General features: G+C 32.5%; 1 protein-coding gene across 1 annotated transcript in view; it reads right to left on the minus strand.

Moving 5' to 3' along the window:
* Window positions 1-15,690: 15,690 nt before the first annotated feature.
* Window positions 15,691-22,799, minus strand: part of LOC119837968 (homeotic protein empty spiracles-like) — a 28,056-nt gene continuing 20,947 nt past the window's right edge. Inside the window, exon 3 of the mRNA XM_038363770.1 lies at window positions 15,691-17,509. Coding sequence (XP_038219698.1) covers window positions 17,315-17,509 — 195 coding nt within the window. The 3' untranslated portion in view covers window positions 15,691-17,314. The remainder of the gene's footprint in view (window positions 17,510-22,799) is intronic.

Consider the following 22,799-nt stretch of genomic DNA (forward strand, 5'->3'; position numbering starts at 1 on the left):
ATAGGATATAAAGTATATCTGTTTAGTACAGCTTATTAATATTTGGTCGGTTGTTTTCATAACATTTATTTTTCCTATTCAAAACTGCCTCGCGTCTTCTAGTTAATATATCAAGCAATATGTATGTCTTGCTGTATATTTGAGTAATACGAAATACTGACTTGCTAGACTCGATTAAGCACGTAGACACTTTTTTGTGATGGACGTGACATGAAAAATATGAAAAAAAAAGTTAATTTCTTATATTAGCCAAATCGTTCCTTTTTTTATTTATCTAATTATTCTCAATATTTTACAACTTTTTCTAATACCTCTTCATAATCATATATAATCTGTTAGTTATAACAGTATAATCTTATGTTATCTGTAGTTATACCAACTATGCTCTTGTATGTCTATCTCATAAGCTTTTTATCAATGAACTTTCTGCTCAGTAGCAGCCCTAGCTCAGAATATTGCTGTCTCGCTCGCTCTGGGCAATTTGCACGTTAAGTTGCAATCAATTGGCATGCGCAAACAGACGCGTATGATATATCCAATTAAGAGTTTGATGTATTCAGTTGTATGTGAGTTTTTTATATTAGTTTTAAGGGGTTTTTATTGATATTGGAGATTTGTAAATATATGTTAGTGGAATGGAAGATAGAAGTAATGTTTAATGCTATCGAAATAGTAAAGGAGGAAAGGGAAAGATTTAATATGACGCTATAAATGGAAGAAAGGAATTAGGAATGTTCCAATTAAATCGAAAGTAGTTAATTGTTCTTGATCGAGTATCATATATCCAAAATAATGTTTTTTCGTGAGGAAAAAAACAACGGTTTTCTAGCAGTTTCAGGTTTGACACTTTTGTAATAAATATTAAGAAAATAATTTAAAATCATTACTTGTTTAACAGATGAGTAATTCAAAATAGTCGCAACCAATAAGCAGAAATAAATAATAATTATAAACTAGAGTACTTAAACTTAAAAACTAAAGAACATAGAAATCGTTGAGATATAATTCAAATTATAAAGATAATCACCTCCGGGATACTCTCGGTAAAATACCGTTCTAGTACGATTTCCGGGATAAAAACTATCCTATAAGGACAAAGGATATTTATCAACAAGCTCAAACTATCTCCTAACCAAATTTTAGCGGAGCTGGACTAGCTGTTTCTGATATTATCACGTTTAGAAAAAAAATATACCAAAAACACAGATAGTAAAGGATATATATTAAAAAAAATCACATACACCACTTTACAAACCGCCTGTAACTCAGGTAACATGAAGAAATTTACCATGTATTAAATCTCTGAACAAACGAGTTGTTCGCACTGGCGCACACACGCGCGCACTTCGTGTATACAGCGCGTGCGCGTGTGTGCGGATTTGTTGAAGAAAGTTTGGATTCGGCGCTTTATTAGCTGTTATCTGTGGATTAAAGGCTGTTTGGTTTAATTGAAAGTTAATTAATAGATTTATACACGAATATATGGAAATCGAAATAAGGAAAAAACGAGTATCATTAGTTTTAATATTGTATGTTTGTAATAAATTTAGCTTATAAATCTAAAAAACATGCTTAAATGATAGAATCAACTAAATTATCTCTTTCCTCTCTTCTCTGTGAAATTATTTAATCCGGGCGATCTTATCGGAATAATAAGATAAACTCATGAAATTATTCTATTATAACCGATTCTTGATGAGTGTACAAAGCTTGAATTAAATCTGTACGTTTCAAGTGGGTCAAATACGAGTCTAGAGGAATCTGTTACATACAAACGTACAGATGAAGCTTATAAAAGCGTGAAACAACCACCAATGTGTGAGTATTTAAATGATTATTCTAAACTAAAGAAACAATCTTAAGAAACAATACTATAAAATATAAGTCATTATTAAGAGTTACAATTTTGCTGGCAATTTTGTATCACGACGAGCTTTAAGCTTTTCAGATGTAAGAAGTCTTATGTATAAAAAATAACATCTTAAACCATAGAACCTAGAATATCTTTTTAAAAATGTTTCTCTACTGAACCGATTTAAATGAAACGTTATAGTTCTCGTAGTTATTTAAGGAAATAAAAGATCTTCTTTACTTTACTTCAAACAATACATTAGCTTTATATCTAGTGGTTGCTCAGTGGTGAGGATCTCGGACTTTAAATCTATGAGTCGGGGGTTCGAGACAAGGCGAGCGTGCAGGAAATAAATTGATATATCAATTTATCTGCGCATGTGGATAACATAACCACTGCTCGAAACGGTGAAGGAAAACATCGTGAGGAAACCGGCATGTCCGAGAATCAAAAGCTCAACGACATGTGACATCTGCCACCCGCACTTGACCAGCGTGGTGGATTATGGCCTGAACCCTCATAGGAGACCTGTATCCCAGCAGTAGGAACATGTGCTGATGATGATGATGATGATGATAATATTAATAGGATAGGAATGGAAACCAACGTTATTTTTGGACTACTGTATCGATATATATTTGATTAATATAATTGTCTAAACCATCCTTAACAAGATTACAACAGCTTTCCAAAATTGACCATTTGGAAATCGTTTAAAAAACGGTAGTTATGACGAATGGATAGCGTGGGGCGGGTATTAGACCCAAAATGAACATTTAAACACCCACTTAGCCCATCAACGGATGGGCTAAAGTGGGTACGGTTCGGTTCCATTGTACCATACAATTATGAAAAAGAATATATAAAAAGCTGAATTAATTTTTGATTGAATATCTAAAACTCATATATTTGTATAGTAGATAGGTTTTGCAGAAATTGTTATTATAGTTTTATGCATTATCAACTTCTAAGACGAACATATTTTGTAATGATATGAACTTATTTTACATATGTAATATTAAATTATATCATTAAAACCGCATTGATAACATTATGTTTCTAACGCAGAATCAACCAAATTTTATGCTAAATGAAGTATCAATTCACATATTTTCGTGATTACCAAAATTACATAATTATGTAGCCATAACGTTGTAACAGAATTAAAAAAAAATCCAATTTCCCGCCAATTTTCCAGCCATTTTGAAAATAACTAAAACAATGGAAACGCGCGAAATCTTGATAAGACCCGCCCCATTATATAAATATAATTATGTTTCCATCCATCCAACAAAAATAATTATATTTAATTCAAAATTAAAGGTTAATTTATTAGATAATTGGAATTCATTTCAACCCCCTCATTATTTTAGGGTTGGTAATTTGACAGATGCATACTTGCGGTGAAGCCTTTTAACTTTGCGCTATTAAAGAAATAGCTTTCTTTTTTTCTAGAATAAATAAGAAACTCGTTAAATAAATGCAACTTTTGTTTATTTAGAATTATATAGGTATTGTTTATAATACGTACGTTTAAAATTTAGATCTAACGAAACGATTCAATATACACAGTTAAACTTTTCTTTAAAAGTATATAAACAAACAAGCTGCACGCCCCGGCTCCGCCCGGATAGGTTTTTAACGTAATAGAAATAATGTAAACTATCCCATCTTTTAAGTTGCGTTAATATGCACATGTTGTGTAAATTTGCTTAAAATCGGTTGAGCAGTTTAGGAGTCCATCGCGGTCAAACAACGTGACACGTAATTTATATATATTAAGATAGATATAGGGTGGTTTTGAAATTGGTGAAGCATATGGCCATTCTACCATTAAAAGTTTATTTCGTTATCAAACTACGATTACTGTTACAATGTGCTTCTATCACCTTTATTAACGTTTCTTAAGAATAAACCAAAAATTAGAAATAATTTGTGGTTCAGTTATTTAATAAATATGTCGAAAAATAGAAAAAAATCAAGGATATCGCGTTGAATTGAATATATTTACAGTTCACATTTTTATACATCGATAACACGGACGTAATCATTTAAACAGTAAATAATCTGTTTCGGAAAACATCACAAGGTAACAAGCATAAATAGTACACACATTAAAAGTTAAAATAAACCTTAAAATAAACTCGTTAAAGTGTATTTTCATTTTTTTAGAGTTCGTTTGCGTTGCCGCCTTTCGTTGACACTTTTGACAGGTGTCAAATTTGATTGAGCATTAATATTAATTAAGGGTTAGTGGACACTGAAAAGTGATGTAAGATAAAGCCGTGGACATTATAAGAAGCGTACAATTTGTCGTTAAAAAAAAGATAGATTAAATGGAAGCGTTTCATTTATAAGCAGGTAAACATATTTTCGTCGATAATTAATTATCTGTGTACAAATCTTTACATTAAGATGTACATATTTATGAAATTATAAAGTTTATTACTACAGTAGTAAAATAATAGAAGATATAATCGACTGCTCAAGAGATAATAAAGTGAATGTTTTGTTAATTAAAAATTATCTTCACATTTTCGTCATTATGGTGAACTATCTAGAATCTAACCCATAACTCCGTTATTTTGTCAGCTGAGATGTCACATTAAGATACTAATACCATAATTGTCCCTATTTGGCACATCACAATATGAGAATGTAAATGAACGATAAATTCAAGAGATAATCAAAACTAATTTAACTCAATGTAACTGCCTACAACGCGCAAACAAATGTCCGCAGGCTCAGATTTATCGATAAACTTTCTTAAACAAACTTATCACTTCGTATAACCTTAAACCTTACGTACAGATAATAAAGGCGCGCAGGCATGAACTGTCAAATTTATAAATTTAGAACGAAACTTTTCGATTGCCCGTATAGTACAGACGTACAGTCTATTTATCGTCTATAATTTGATTAGGCTTATCTAGATGGAGCTGTCAATCGTGATTAGGGACGCCATTTTGAATGTAATGTGTAATGTCGATTGTTTATTTTTAATATTTGTAGATATATTCATGAGGCAATTTGTAACTTTGTAGTGTTGTTTTCTTAAAATGTTTGATGTAAATGACACACCTATATCTAACACTATTTAGATGCAAACATCAGTAGGTATCTTTGATACGTAAGCACTATTCAAAGTAACTGATCCGAAAATAATCAAATTTCTAAAATAAGTAAAAAATACTATTTTAAATGGTCCTTTTCACATTTTACAAGCACATTAAAGAATTAATATTCAAAAGAACCGCCTATTTATCCTAAAGAGATGAATAATTAAAATGCCATAGATATAGTTAAGCCTTACGCCTTTGCAGTAAAAAAATGTCGAAAAAGATTACAAAAACCACTGACGTGTAGCAGATTAGAACTCGTTCACAGATAAAATATAACTTACGACCATAGATTTAGAGATAAAAATGGGTGAAGTTATTTATAAAAAAGGGATCAAAAAATTTGTTTGTTTGCAAAATCTTTAATGTCGTTAAAAAGTTGCCACCCGCGTCGCTTCGTGGAAAATTGGTTTAACGCGTCTGGGAATCGAACTGCTTACCTGCTTAGAACCTTTTTGACTTTTCTCGCTTGGTTAGGCGCGGTGCTTTGCTCTGTAATTGAAATAGATTAAGTAATTTAACAGTTAATTTAATTTCTCATTAATGGAGAATAAGCGATTCAGCAGAGATTATGAAAGGAATAGAAACTATTAGATAGTTTTAGGATTTGGGATTTTATTTCACAACTGCACAAGAGTGAAATTCAACAAATATTTGCTGATATAGGACATTTTTCTTGACATTTAATTAATGAAAGAATTACATTTGTATAACACCTAATTTATCTGCTAAAGATCCATCTGTTGCCACCAAACTGCAGCAAACTGGCACGAAAGATTTGACAATATTTCTTTTTGTTTTTCTTTAATTTGATATTCTCAATGTTATTCTTATAAATAACTAGCAAACTCGGCGAACTCCGTTTCGCCACCAGATGGCTTCGTTTTTCCCGCTTTTCTGTTGAAATTTTTCCGGAATTTTCTTTGCTATAAACCTCACGACGCCCAAGACCTTTCCAACGAATGCAAAACCGTGGAAATCGGTTAGTGCGTTCTGGAGTTATAGCGTCAGGAAGGAAAACCCGACTTATTTTTATATAGTAGATAAATAATGACATATCTCAAACTGAAATTTACTAAAATATAGCTGTTTCAGTTACCAAGTAAATCAATAAAACAACAAGCATCTCTAAATATTCTTCTGCTGGCGTAGTCACGTATACATGATAGAAGATCTTAGTCAATGTTTGTAATAAATTATATTTATTCACTTTAATTCGACAAATATGACAGTCCTAAAATTAAGCTATAGTATGCTATAGTATTTTAGAGATGCTTGTTGTTTTATTGGTTAACCTGGTTAAGCCCATAACTTAAGTAACATGGATTGCACTATCTTCGCAATAAATACAGCTTTATTTAAATTGTTCTTTCTTTCTTTCTTTCTATCCGCCCCCATAGCGGTCCGCCCCGGCTTCGCTCGTGGTACATATATAGCCTACTAGCTGCGACCCGCGGTTTTACCCGCGTAAGTCCATATTCCCAAGGATTATCGGGATAAGAAGTTGCCTATACGTTATTCCAGTTGTCCAGCTGTCTACGTACCATTTCAATAGTTTTTCAAGCAATCCGTTCAGTAGTTTTTGCGTGAAAGAGCAACAAACACACACACATCCTTACAAACTTTCGCATTTATAATATTAGTAGGATAGCCTTCCTCAAAAAATGGGCTATCTGACACTGAAAGAATTTGTCAAAAGAGATCAGTAGTTCTTAAGATTAGCGAGTTCAAACAAATAAACAAACTCTTCAGCCTTATAATATTAGTATAGATTAATTAACATTGATTAAACATAGCTAGATCTGTTAAAATATGATATACTGAAGAGTTTCCTCGATACAAGTACGTAATATTGTAATTTATTGAATTATTATCGGACTTAATTTGCCAACGTTCAGTATTACAAAGAAATAACCAAAATATTACACACAATTATGATTATTACAAGTGAAGCTTTATTGCAGTCGTTGGTTCGCATAAATACAGCAGAGGTCAGTAGTTTTATGAGCTACGAATATAATAAAATATGTCTTTTACGTGCATTTCATATGTATTAAACGTATCACATTGTCTTATAAAACCTTGTAGAGATATATATTCTAGTTTTCCACCCAGTTTCCAGTTTGCACTTATATTAAACTATACGTTTGTCCCGGCTTCTCCCGGATATCATTGTTTTATCCAAAGGGAGCATTTAATTGGGATAAAAAGTATCCTATCATCCAAGTCATATCCTGTCTGTATACCAAATTTCATCAAAATCTGTTCAGTAGTTTCAGCGTGATTCACGGATAAACACCCAAACAAACAAACTTTCCCATTTATAATATTAGTGTGATAGTGTGATATTAGGATTTTCTCGTGTAGTATCTGCTATTGGTACTTTGCGGTAGGGTACCTGTTTTAGCTTACTAGCTGTTCGCCCCGGCTTCGCCCATGGAACATATAGGTATCAACTATGTCACTCAGTGAAGTTGCAGCTCTCTATTGATGAAAGAATTTTTGAAATCGGACCTGCGGTTTTTGTGTGAAAACATTACAAATATACAAAAAACTCTCGGAATAGCCGCGTAATAAGAAAATTCCCATGGGATTCAGTTGTTTCAAGTTAAGGAATTTCCTGTGCGGTAAAAGTAATGTATATATCATCTATGTAATATATCCAAAAATAAAAATCGTACCATAAAATCACTTCGTTGCAACGAGTTATAACAAACAAACAAACGGACACACGAGCAATCTCACAGTATCCAAACTGCCTTTACTAAATAATCTTATAATAAAAATCTTATAATAAAAAATAATACGTAAATTATTTTTACTATGACAACTCGAAAGCGTTTCTAAACGTAGTCTAGTTCAATAAATGTATGAGCATAGAATGTAAGGTACTTAAGTGTATCTCATATCGGTTTTTATCACAGATGAAGTTAACAAAAAAGGTTGTTTCTTATCAAATAATTGGATATGCATAATATGTTAACCTTTTTAATCACATGCTACTAATATTATAAACGCGAATGTTTGTAAGTATGGATGGATGGATGTTTGTTACTCTTTCACGCGAAAACAGCTTATAGTAAATGGTTGCTATTTGGTACAGATATATAGATATAGTCAGTGTTAAAACAAAGGCTATTTTTTACCCGGGTACCACGCGAGTGACGCCGCAAGTTACAGCTAGTATATAGCATACATAATAAGCTATTTATATAAATAGATGTGTACTTAGGACAATATTTATTTGAGTTTGAATTTTATGATACATATAAGGTTAGTTTAAAAGCTTCAAAGGATTTATTTATTTATTCAGACCGCTTAAACACCCTAACGCCTACTCTGAACTTTGGTTCATACATAGAATCAAAAGCTCAAGTCGCATCAAAAAATCTTGGTATTCTGGCGAAGGTGAGACAGTATTTCAGCCCGGGACGGCTGTTCAATCTCTACCAAGCAAGAGTCCGGTCGTGCTTGGAATTCTGCTCGCATCTGGGATGGTTCTGCCAAATACCAGCTGGAGACGCTTGAAGCGATAGAGAGGCGTGTCTAGAAGCCCGACGACGACGACGAGCCCATAAACGACGATGATATCGTAGACTTCGGAGCCTTCTATCAGTTTTTTATCGGATACACTTTGGAGAGTGCGCTGCGGAATTACACAGCTTGATTCCGCCATCCCCATTCTTCTATCGGTCTTCGGCGCACAGACTCTAGGCACAACTGTTTGGTGGACGTTCCAAGTACCCGGACGAAGCGGTTCGATTTCACATTCTTTATTCAAACCGCAAGGGATTGGATCATGCTTCCGGAGTCTGTGTTCCCCGACGAGTACAATCTGGAGGTCTTCAAGAGAAGAGTGAACAGGTACCTTCTAGGGAAGCGCGCTCCATCTTAGACTACATTTCAGCTTACCATCAATCGAGATCGTGGTCAAGCGCTTCCCTATAACGAATGAAAAAAAAAATAATAAATAAAAAAGCACAATACTAACATTTTCCAACATCGGGATTCGAATCCATTTCTTTACGCATTAGTTCTATTAATTAAACCCTCTAACTAGATCGACGTACGTTGCAGTTAACTTCTAATCTATACATTATTATCACATTACACCTACTCTATGCACATCAATTTATTATCTATGGTGACTCGTATAAAATATGACATTGTCTATGCGCTTCGCGTTTGCATCTGTATGCAGGGGGAGTCTGGTGGTGTCATCGTGTGACGTCACAGCTTAATGTGTGGTCCATTTATTGGTTACTAAGTAACCGTTCAGTTTTATTGCCTTAGGTTGCGAAGAGGTATTTTTAACTATGACTTTTTAGTATTTGACTGGCTACCGGGACTTACGAAGGATGTAGATTTAATTTAGCAAGATATCTTATGTAATGACTAGTTTTCCTGCAAGGTTTTGCTTGCGTTCATCTAACAATATTGCTGGAAGCTTTTTATTAGCTTTTGATTCGCTTTTGTTCATCTGTTAAGTTGAGACTTTTATTATATTAGACGGCAAATGCTTTTTTGCCTTACTCTTATCATTTAGGGGTATGAAAAATTGGCAAATTTTCAGACTTACCCAATATGCACACAAATTCCATAAGAATCACCAGCCGGTTCGGAGGAATATAGGAACGAACATTGTGACATGAGAATGTTATATTTTAGATGTATCGTAATTCATTAAGAAGATGAAGTTTGCTAAGAGACAGAGTTAAATTCACATTCATAATATTACTAATCTATATGAAATACTTTAAACATATCTCTGACATGTAACAATCATGACATGGTCAAAGAACTTTTCCATGCAACTCACGTTCATGGTTTCTGTTAATGCATCTATAATATATTGTATCTATAGACGAGAGTTGAGACTCTTTTTACACGCTCGTTGTAACAATAACAATTGCAAATACGTTTCAGTATATCGATTCATTAAGAGATAATTTTATCGTTAGAAGCCTATTATTTCGTAAGACAATCCATTTAAAATATCCACAAATATTTTATACCTACATTGTCTTTTTTTCATATTTATATTTTATTTTTATTTTCTTAACTTTTATAAAGATATAAGATTGGGAAGAAACTGGCCTTCGAGACACAGTTCACTACTAGTTCGAAGGTTAGGGTCTGTATTATTTTGTACTACTGTTTCTGTTTTGAAATAAATAACTATTACCACAGTATAACGAGAGGCACAGTAGTAAAACGCGTCTTATCTCGTTGTAAAAGCTGGAAACATTCGGATAATATTGCTGTAACATAAAAATAGTCAATAATATGTTAACTATAAAGACCCAGGTCCTTCTTAATAATAGTAAAGCAGAACAGCGTTTGCCGGGTCAGCTAGTACATATATAATGTATCAATTCACAAACTACATCAATTTTTCATTGTACCATAAGAAACCGCAGGCATGTATCAGATAAATAGATCACAAACATTCTAATAGTGATTGTTATGAGTAGGTGAAGGTTATACCGATATAAAGTAGCTGCATTATCGTGTACAAATTAATATAGAACAACTGTACAAATTAATATAGAACAACTGAAAATAACTAATATTATGTTTTTTTTAACAGTTTATTCCAAGCACTTATCGTTTATTCGTAATCTGAATGAAAAAACATTTATGTAGAAGAATTTCGTCATTCAGATGATAAGAATTGAAAGGGTAAAGAGAAGCCAAATTATGGAAGATTTGCGTCTATTCTTTCCATGGAAGGATAAACTAATAACGATTTTATATAACGTACAGGCGATGTATCTTAGATACGTTTTAAAATGAAATAACATAGGCTCTAGCTTCTTAATACTAACCTATGACACGTATCCTTTTTCCTTACCTTTCCCAAGTCTTTTAATAATAATAATAATAATTCTTTATTTATAATTAATATATATTCTTTATTTATATATAAATATTCTTTATTTGCATACTGTGTGTAAAATAGTTAACAGAGATTACAATACCATCAACACATTAGCCACAAAGGGAATGCAATTTCATTAGCTCCGTGTCCTCATCAGCCCTTATAAGTTCCCACTGCTGGGACACAGACCTCCTATGAGGGTTAAGGCCACAATCCACCACGCTGGCCAAGTGCGGGTTGCCAGATGTCACATGTCGTCGAACTTTTGATTCTCGGACATGCCGGTTTCCTCACGATGTTTTCCTTCACCGTTTTAAGCAGTGGTTGATGTTAAATACATGCGCAGATAAATTGAAAAATCAATTTATTTCCTGCACGCATGGTCTCGAACCCCGTTTTATCGATTTTGAAGTCCGAGGTTCTCACCACTGTAGCTCCGTGTCATCACATAATAATTTTATAGTAAATTTTTACGACATTATATCTAAATTACATTAATTGATTGTTGTTTTACAAAAACTTTTAGGTAAACGAAATATACAAAAGTCAAAGTTAGCGAAAGTTCACAAATTTTAAAATTTTCTTTAGTCACTTATCTAAAGTTGTCAATACAGAGGCGTAAAACTTCTTCAAGTATTCATGTGCGGTGCTCCTCGCTTACTATCAGGCGATACGACCTCTTTTGATTAAAAAAAATAAAAAAAAAAACAAAATAGCGTTTACGGTACCTATTCTTTTTGGCGGAACCAATTTCCTTTTCAAACCTCTTGTACCTAAGCAGTTATAATACTTATTCTATATTTCAATTATCTAAATCTTCAAAATTATATTTAATTAACCACGAAAAAGCCGAGCCTTATACGAAAATCATGTCAACTTGAGTCAAATTGTTTCCGCGAATCAGACAGACGGACGGTTCGTAAAAAGTGATTCCATTATCGCCTAAATGCCCTGTTCTCTGAAATTTTTTTTTTAATACGTCACTATGTGTCGTTTGTTTTTTTATTCTCATTAATATAGGTAATTATAAATCTTACAATCTTTAAAATATGTGCTAGTCTTCCGAAATTTTTTTAAAATCTGTACTAATATTATAAAGCTGAAGAGTTTGTTTGTTTGTTTGAACGCACCAATCTCATGAACTATTGATCTGATTTGAAAAATTCTTTAAGTGTTTGATAGCCCATTTATTGAGAAAGGCTATATATGTACCACGGGCGAAACCAGGGCGGACCGCTAGTTTCTTATAATCTTTAAAATATGTACTAGTCTTCCGCCCGCCGCTTCGCCTGAGACATCAAAGAAGTGTTATGATTTCCGTTCCCCTGAAATTTGCGTGATAAAACCTACCCCATTTCTGGGTCTCAAACTATCTTGGTACCAAATTTCATCTTATTTAGATGATGGTTTAGGGGTGTACAAGTGAAAGTGGTAGACGGGCAGAGGAAATTTGATATTTATAATATACTAGATGTTCTCCCCGGCTTCGCCCGTAGTACATATACAGCCTATGTCATTCAGTGAAAATGCAGCTTTGTAATCGTGAAAGAACTTTTTAAATCGGTCCAATACGTTTGAGTTTATCCATTACGAACAAACAAAAATACAAATTCCTTCTCTTTATAATATTAGTGTAGATATAGGTTGCCTACCTATTTATTATTCTAAATAATTAACTTGACCGAATTATAGACTTTTTTTCTAGTTGTGAATAAATAACTTTACATACATTTCATGTTCTCATCTAAAATCCACTGTTTTATTTCTTCATATAGCTACATTTTATTAGTATCATAATGAGTCAAAAAACTGTAATTTGTATGAATAATAACAATTTATCTATTGTCTACTCTGTTGTAACATGGAAGTACCATGTTCATATATAAATCTCATATTTTCAAATTTGGAATGGAAAAGAAACACTAGAATAAATGAGTAAAAACATATATTTTATATCACTCGTTCATTAAATAACTACAATTGGCTTGAACTGAAACCGGGGAATTGGGAAGCATGTACACACTACACATCCTACACACATATTTACATCTAAATGTACACGTATAATAGAAATTATATTTACAAATACTATGGCATGTAACCGATAAGGAACAATTTTATTATTTATATTAAAAATTGGCGACGGTTGAACGGAATCGTATTCGAAATTCAAAATACAGTCGTTGTAAAATATAAATGTGAAATAGCACAGATTAAAAAAGAACGTAAGAAATGTTAGCTGTTCTTAAAAATTGTGATTGACAATTGACACATGTCATTTAATGTTTCGTTTTTTTTTTTCATAATACAGTTCAATCATCTCCAATCGTTTTTTAAGTACACCGAAATAAATATTTATTTACATTACAACTATGTCGACATACATAAACACGTTGGAAATTTTAGTTTTCAAACGTTTTGTTTTTAAAGTTAGTTTTCAATGTTGTACCCGTGATTTCGCTTGGTTCTGACTACTGGCTGTTGAAAAAAACTTTAAAACAAATTTATCATCGCAATCATTACAATTAAACCGTTTATACATTGAATAACTAAAATACAGTGCTTATCCATGTTTTTTATATAATATTTTTCATATAACAAAATTATGAATTTCCTGTAATAAAACACAGAAAGGCAGGGGTTGTACCAACCCTCCTGTGATTGGTCCAGCCCCAAAACGACTCCCTCCTACATTTCTAGTTAAGAATATAGCTAAGCATAGCTATAAATGTATTGTACAATGGATACCTAGCTCTGCACACACGAATATTTCCATAGATAAAGATGGTAGTTTCTATCTCAAAAAGCTTTTGTAGTATACGTTCATATAATATAATTACAATTAAAAGTCAACATTGTAGCGTTCTTTTCTTTTAAATTAAATTATATAATATTAGTATTTAATTTTACACGAAAACATGTAGAAGGGAAATCTGAAGGTTCTTAAAACTGTTAGGTTAAATTAAACTATTGTTTTAACATATAAAGATTCTCAAATAAAATTCGATAGCGCGATGTAGGATTAGCGTCGCTACAGGCAATATGTATGGATAGATCTAGACAATATATAGACTAAAGGAACTCACTTAATACTACGATATTTTGAGCGAAGTATAACAATAAATTTATTTATTGATATATAAATCTATAACAGTGCTATGAACCTATTAATTTTAATTTTATTACTGTTTTATTGCTTATATATAGCTATTAAGATGATTTACCATGATGAATGTGAAATTTGTCAGTTCATTTACGACCTATCAAAACCTGATAAAAAAGCTAATTATTAATCGATTAAAATTTCGAGAATTTTAATACCTCTGCCTTCTCCATAATGTAATGCAAGTCACATCACAGCGGAAACTTTTTTACTCTCGCATAAAGCCGTCCATAAGCAACTCGCTTCACCTCAAAAACTCGAATTCACATACCATTACACAAATTAAGACACTTTATTCCAAATTTATTTATAAGCCTCCCAAATTTCCGTAGAAATAATAAATATTCGATACGCATCCCGGCACAATCAATAAAATCGATTATTCGACTCCGTATCGATTCGCCAATAAAGGAATAATGTCGCTTAATCAGTAAATTAAAGTCGATCGAGATGTATGTAATTAAAAAGCGAGTTCTCGTTCAATAGATCGTTAAAATATCGACATGACCGATAATCGGAAACAGTTAATGAATAAATCGTAATAAAAAACGGTAATCAATATGGCTCTGGGTTTAATTGAGCTGAAAATGAAAATCTTAGAACTATGAATAATAGAAACGGTTTTTCATAAACGTTTGTATTGATATTTTCTACATTTAAATTGTAATATTGCACATGGAGTGTAGATATATCACTAATATTCACAATAAACAGACTTCTTAAAAAGCAGTTCGTATCTAACGTTAATAGATAAATTTATGTAAACGAGCTTATTTTTATGCGACGATATTGTAAACTAAACGAATAATGAGGCTTTATTTCAAATAGATACACATACTATCATTAGAATCCTATCTATAAGTAGGTATGTCCTAGTAATTCAGTACATCAATGGTCCGATTTGTTAATAAGACAAAATCACTATTTAATTACTGTCAAAGAAGTAAAAATAGCTGTCAAAAAATAAACTGCAGTGAAGAAAAAACGAAAAATGCGTCGCGCCGCCAGGGTCAATAATCGACCAACATAAATCTCACGGAAATTGTTTATCCCGAATGCATCTTACAAGTTTAATAAACATTCACAAACACAACCAACAAGTTATTACAGCCCGAGTCGCGTTTAGTTCGCAATCAATAAAGTAATGGGAGACTCGTAAATCACCGAACAAAGGACGGAAAAGAAATTACAAATTGCGCGCGTAATCGCTCCATTTCAAAGATAAACAAACTCTCAGAAGCATTATGGTAATATTTAGTATGGGGTTTTTAATAAGAAGTAAGGCTATGGCGCGAATCCGTTCGGACTGACATCTGTCATTTGACAGTCACAAGTATCTATGTCAATATAGAATAAAAAATCATGTTACATATAGCATACTGAATTCAGTTTTCAGAATTAAGGATTGTCATAGACCAATTAGAGTAAAAGGAAGAATTTTGTCTATTATCAGTAACACCGGCAGTTTATAAATGTTAAATATATTATATACTAGCTGCACCCGGCAAACGCTGTTCTGCCTTGCTCTTATCATTTAGGGGTATGAAAAATAGATGTTGGCCGATTCTCATAGATACCGGATAAGCACAAAAAATTTCATCAAAATCGGTCAAGCCGTTTCGGAGGAGTATGGCAACGAAAACTGTGACACGAGAATTTTATATATTAGATTACATTGTTGTCAGAAAGACTTCCTTATGTGTCCAAGTCGTTGCTATTTTTCTTGAATCAAATGAGTTTCGTGAAGAACTTTACAGTTGCTCTGTTCACTTCTCAAATAACATTTAATATACAGGAACATAACAATTAATCCTATCATACTATCAATAACGTTTGACCTAGAAATCACTTATCCTAAACCAAATATCCCTATTTTAATATTAAATTAGTTTGTTTAAATGTATTTTTCAAATTTTGAACATTCTATCTCCTATATCCCGATTCCATCCAAGTCGACAAATCTATCCGAAACCAATATTCATCAAACGCTGGAATTCCTATAATTTTTTGCCCGTATTCAAACAATAGGGCTCACTTGTCCCACGCTCAGGCGAGTTCAAATTAAACGATTCATTCTCAACTCCGTAGCACGGGCGCAATTAAAAAACAATCCTTCACGATTACATTGCGTGTGGCATTCGTTTTAATTAAGTGTAATCTGTGATACTTGGGTACTCTAATTTTGATTGAAGCGTGGTTTTTGCGAGATTTTCATGAAATATCCGAATTTGTCTATATTTTTGAAAGTCAGTTAGGAAATATGAATGTCATACCTATGCATCAGGAAAACTCATATAGTAGTATAGTATTCTACTAGGTAACGGAATACAAAAATTGCGCTATTTGTACAAAATTCAGTAACATAAGGCTCTAATAGCGTGAACAGTTAAATGCTAAGAATTCCATTCACGAGGTTAACTGCCCTTTATTTGACTTTTAACTTCAATGTTAACATTCCTCCAGCATGTAATGGGGACAAAATACGAGACTCGGATTCGATGTTAAATACCTTAAAACAAATCGTACAACTGAAGCAAACAAACCATAACCGTATTTGTCCGATCGCGACGATAAATAAAACAATCGGACAATGATCACACAATAGCATCGCGCGTGAAAGCCTCGATTCTAATCAGTTTCTGAACGCGCGTAGACAAATAGCCTAACAGAACAATCAACAGTTTATAAACAATTTTGTTTCGTCGCGAGCAATTACTGAACGCGATCCCAAACGTCGATACGGATTTCGAACGCACCTCTTAATAATAGGCCCACAAACGACGCACAATAATCGCCACCATCTATATTTTTATAGTCTATGGTACGCTCTCTCTTTCTACCATCTATTTTGACATCTGCCGTCTCCCTTCAACTGCAGCTATCAACGCTTAAAATCAAACTGTCTAATTATACCCACATCACTGGACGCATCAAAGGAGGCATTTTTAATTAATTTAATCCCAAAACTATTATAATGCGGCCAATTTTGTTATCTAATAATTCTTGACGCGCTAACAAGAGGTCGTTTCGACGCCATTTTGTATCATTTTAATGACACGCTTCGAGATTAAATGACAGGTAGTAAATTGTTACTAATTAACCATTCGAGTTTCAGTATGGTAAATTAAAATTAATAGGTTCGCCCGTTCGACAGTGTACTGAAAATCAGTGTCGCTTACAATAAAATACTTTCTTTACACTTTACCGATTATCCTTCGATTAATAAATAAGTAGAATTGTTTTATCTACGGTACGTTTAAATTACATTAATATTTACAAGTCTCTAGTGTCCCGTCACTTTACGTTTCGTTTTCACTTTCACTAAGATCGTCCATGTCCATATCTATTAATTCTTCATCTTCATCTTCGTAGGAGTTGTTGAAGTGATTGTCATCTGGTTTGCTGCCAGATGAACTGGACTTTCCAGTCTTGGCCTCTTCTTCCTGTTGCATTCTTTTGTGTTTCGTTCGTCTGTTTTGAAACCATACTTTCACCTGAAAAGGAGAAATATATTAGAAATTGTAAATTTCAATAAAGATAACAAATATAAGGTTTTATTTTGAATTCTATTTAAAACCTATTTTTCCTCCTTATTATATTGGGCGTTTACTTGGGACATTCCAATTTATTTAATAGTAGGCAAATTGAAAAGAATATAAAACTGGTATATGTCAAAAAATCGTACAAAACAAACGAACAAAATATTACATTTTCTGTTATGAGTATGTTATTATATACAGTAATAGCAATAAATCATTCACAGTCAAGTTAAAGGGGTAACAACTATCGAAACCCCAATATATCAAAAGCTCCATTGAAAGAAAACTGTTCAAACACAAAGCAGATTTCCCGCGTAAAAATACAATCCGCCATCTTGTCGCTATTTGTCACGTGTTTAATGGCGCGTAAAATCTATGCACGATGTTACCAGTTAAGTTTGTGCGGAATTTTGAGGAAATATGGTAATTTCGTGCATTTTGTTGGCAGCACACAATAAAACTACAGAATTAAGGTTTGCACAAAGATTTGGCGATCCGTAACTGCCTTTTTGCGGGTGGCTCGTAAAGTTCGCGGTTGTTTATTACAGAGGTTACGTTTAACGTTTATTTATATTATCGTGTTTTAAAGAAATAGGTACCTACTTGTTTTTGCACGCGACTCCGTTCGCATGTTTAATATACGCTAAAAGGAGATAAATTATTGATGTATTCCGTTTAAATGTAGTGATAAATTTTATATAAGTAAGAACCTAATCAATTTCAATGGCATTGTTTGTGACTTACATTTCTTAATTATCGAAGTCTTTAATAAGACTGTGACTTATTTAACATTACAATAATAGAACACCAATTGAACCCTTGATTTAATTTGTCATTCGAACCAAATAGCAAATAAACTCCGTCGTTATATAAAACAATTTTACGCTATCAAAATCAAATAAAATATAATTTATTACTATTTGAAATGTAATCACATAAATATTATAACCCGCATATTCAATTGATACAGCTATCGAAATAACTGATAAAAAGCAACTACGTTGTAAGTTTTTATGGAAAAATCTAAATGACAATTCATGTTTTTATGTTAGTATTTTTAATATCGGTTTTATTATGTTGTTTTTGCACATACTACCCAATAAATAGTAGGAATCTGATAAATAGCATGCATATCATTGAAAAAATCTTATACCTTTAAACGAGCAATTCTTGTATATATATATATATATATATATAATTGGAATCTCGGAATCGGCTCCAACGATTTTCATGAAATTTAGTATACAGGGGGTTTCGGGGGCGATAAATCGATCTAGCTAGGAATTTTTTTTAGAAAATGTCATATTCGTGTTTTATTCGTGTTTTTTTTTCCCTGACATCTATTGGTGAATAGTAATACTATTTTGCTTCGTAGATAGCTGGACAACTGAAATAATGTCATATTCGTGTTTTATTCGTGTTTTTTTTCCTGACATCTATTGGTGAATAATAATACTATTTTGCTTCGTAGATAGCTGGACAACTGAAATAACACACAGGCACTTTTTATACCGATATTCCTACGGGATACGGTTACGCAGCACGCTTACGCGGTTTCAACCGCGGGTCACAGCTAGTATAAGTTTGAAAGAAACGGGAAATATGTACACTAATAATAGTTAGAATGTATTAATATCAGGAAGTACTGGACCGATTTTAAAAATTTTTTCACCGTTGGTTAGGTACATGATCATTATTATATGACTGTTTTCTCTTTCATCATTATCATCAACTTAAAGATGTAAATTTTGTTCTAACTCCAGGAACACAAGCCATCTTATGAGAATCAAAAAGTGATGTTTAATATTATATAAGTATGTCTAGACAAAACAAATATTTGAAAGACATTATATAGCTAGAACGTATATATTGAAGAATGTATTTAATAATAATTTCACCTTATGTTTCGATGACAGTTGCAATTCCGTCTTTCATTCAATAATCTTTTAGTATATACACCTTTAAAAAAAATGTTTTTTATTTAGTAATTCAAAAACCAATTATTCGTCCGTTAATTATTCGAATTTCAAATGTGATTCCTGTCATAAATGGTTTCCATAGCCTAATTTTTTTACCCCCTCGTGTTGTCCCGCTCTTTCACGCGCCATTAACCACTAGGGGTGTCACTACCAAATTGATATTTGATGTCAATATATGAAGTGCTAATGTACCATGACGCCTTTGTTATCCAATTTAAAGGGATAAATGGTGACCCTAACTAAATTCGATAATACTTTTGGACACGGTTCATTTCACGGGTTCTCTGTTACGATAAATATGTTGATTTATATAATCTGTGATTAATATTTTATGTTTAGCGTATGTACAGCAAATGTACTTAAAAGAAAACTGTTCTTCTATTAATAAACATTGCTAATGGTTGTGTGTGCCCTTTTCACGCAAAATAAGACTAACTTAATGAAATTTGAAGTATATGAATACAGATTATAATATGTATTAGTATATAGACTTTATCTGCATATAATATGATTGAATACGCGAGTTTAAGCGATATTAGCCCCTATGCTCTAAATAATAAAGTATTATTTAGCTAAATCATGCGAATACGATTAAGCAACAAACACACAAATGAACGCAATGCAGTAAACTATAATTTAACAACCATTCATCGCATTTACAGTGACATAACATTGTTACAAAGGACTTTGGAAATGGACGCTTCGCACATTTTAAACATTAAAATTTTATTACAGTTAAATACAGGTGAGAACTGAAGAAATGATTTAACATTAGTGAATGTAGTTTTAGAATGAGCAATGGCCGATAACTCATGTGTTTCATTGTTGTCATTAATAGCTAATTTAATGGGTTGGTACTTTACGTGGTTCGGGCGTTTTTTTGTCTCCATTTAAAGGTCTGTTTCAAGTTCCAAAGTAAATTTCACTGAAAAGACGCGGGAATTATTCAAATTTCTCAAATGCCACAGACTGATTAAATATTGGCAATAATTTTAAGGACTTTTAGCGTTTAAGAAAAAAAAAAATAATCTGTCTATTTTGACTAAAAGAAATGATGTAATTAATTTTTTTTTTTTTATTATTATAATAATATAAAGTTTCTTCTTTGATTATTCTTTTACAAGTTTAATACTATAATATCACATCTATAAGCAACTAGGCAATTAACTACCATTTACGTAATACCTAGATAGTATTATGTTATCTGTGGTGGTACTTAACTATTAACTAATCTGTACTAACTTAAACCTTAATAAACCCACATTCAAACGCCTAACCCTCAACCCGTTTGAATTATAAATTACCTAAGGGTTACCAGAACAAATCCCCGTTAACTGCAACTGGTCCCACGGGGCCATTTGTCATGTTGCAATCATGGCCCATGCCCCCGCATGGGGACGCTCATCATTATTGTTTACAAGCTCATACATACAAATTTTTGTGTTCTGTGATCTTAGCATTACAACTGCGACTCAAACATTTATTTATTAAATTAGACATCTTATAGAAATTTTGAATCGTCATAACACAGTAATAACATTAACCACCGTTTCGGAAGGCAGTTTCTACAGAGAAGAGCCGGCAAGAAACTCTGTGGTTGCTCTTCTAAAATAAGGATAATTTTACATTTTAGAATGAAGAGAAGGTAGAGTAGAGTAAGGTAGGAGAAGATAAGGTTTTGTACGGAAATAGAAAGAGTACCCGAGATTTACTTGTATTCATTTTATATTCATTTGAATAATTTGTAAAGGAGTTAAACAACTTCAAAAAATAAGTAAATTATCAATTCGCCTCCATTTTATTTGTGTTTATTACATTATAAATTTTTACGAAATGAAGCGATTTTTATGATTCTTTTTTTTATTTGAAAGCTGATGCCAACCATGTGGTCTCATTTAGGTAAATTTCGTGTAGTTCTGACAATTCGAAGGCGAGTTTTCTGTTTAAAATTATATTATTAAATAATGAATGTTTTGTAAAAAAAAAGCATGGTTTTATCGCTCAATTACGCATAGTGCAATTGGTTTTACAACGTATCTAGTTATTTGATCGGTAGTAGAATGTTTGTAGACTCTAAAGTGAGTAAATAATTTCTTATAAGTACTTGATTATGTCATAAATATAAACTATTATAATAAACCTAACTACTTCTGTGAAACCATCATCAAAACAAATTATTATGAATTCCCAAATAAAGTCTCTAAATTCATAAGAATAAATACGTCATAAGCGTATATTCGCAATAAATATTAATATTACACAAAAATATTAATAGCACTCGTATAAAATTAAAACAACACATTCGAATTAAAGTTTTAAGTTACAACATTAACAAAATTATAAATTTTCCGAAACATTAATCAACGAAACGACGCTACTAAACAAGCTATTAAACAATTATAACCTTTTCATGCAAATTTAATCGTTCAAATTTCTTTATCTGAGAACAATAAAGTTTTGTCGCATCTGCCGCTAAACCAATTTAGAATAGCACGCAGAAAAAATAGAACGCTTCTAAACAAGGGGTCAACCAACACTGGTTCTATAAACATGATAAGTCTCCGCAAACAAAGAGGGTATCATAACCGAACACACTGAATAAATACAGGGGTGTCATTCAAGAGCCCAGAAATACGATTAAGTGCTTATGTACGCGTTTATCCTCCCCAATGGATTACAGCGAGAGCGAGACACGAATACGAATCGCGACGCGGCAGACAAGGACGGCCGTATTAAGGGGAGATGCGCAATTAAGGGGTACAATGTGAATTGGGCGAAATTTAAGCGGAAAGCTATTTATCTGTATATTACTTTATTGTCGAACCATTAACGCGGGAATGGGATGACGTTACAAGAGCGAGCGGGACGGCGATACGACAAATTGGGGTTGCCAGTTGCGATTTTTATAGAGATAGATATATAAACTCCCGTTGGATAGAGGGAGAGATCAATTGGCTGGTAATAATGAACGCTTTGTGAGAATAATTGGGAAACGGCAGTCAATTATGTGACGGTAGTTCATTTGTGATGAATGTTTACTTTTGAAATTAGTAGCCATTTTGTGAGAGGGTGATGGAATGGAAATGGTTGTATACGATGCGTTCAATGTCAATTCGATTGTGCTATTTTTTGTGCTTTTGTATGATTTATTGAATAAAGCGTTGATGAAATGCTTAGAAATATATAATTTAATTTAGTTTTAGTGTGGATTGACAACGCTTATGAGAATAACACTCGATTACGGTTTTATTGATACTAGCATATAC

Source organism: Zerene cesonia, chromosome 29, assembly GCF_012273895.1.
Source record: "Zerene cesonia ecotype Mississippi chromosome 29, Zerene_cesonia_1.1, whole genome shotgun sequence".
NCBI lineage: Eukaryota > Metazoa > Arthropoda > Insecta > Lepidoptera > Pieridae > Zerene > Zerene cesonia.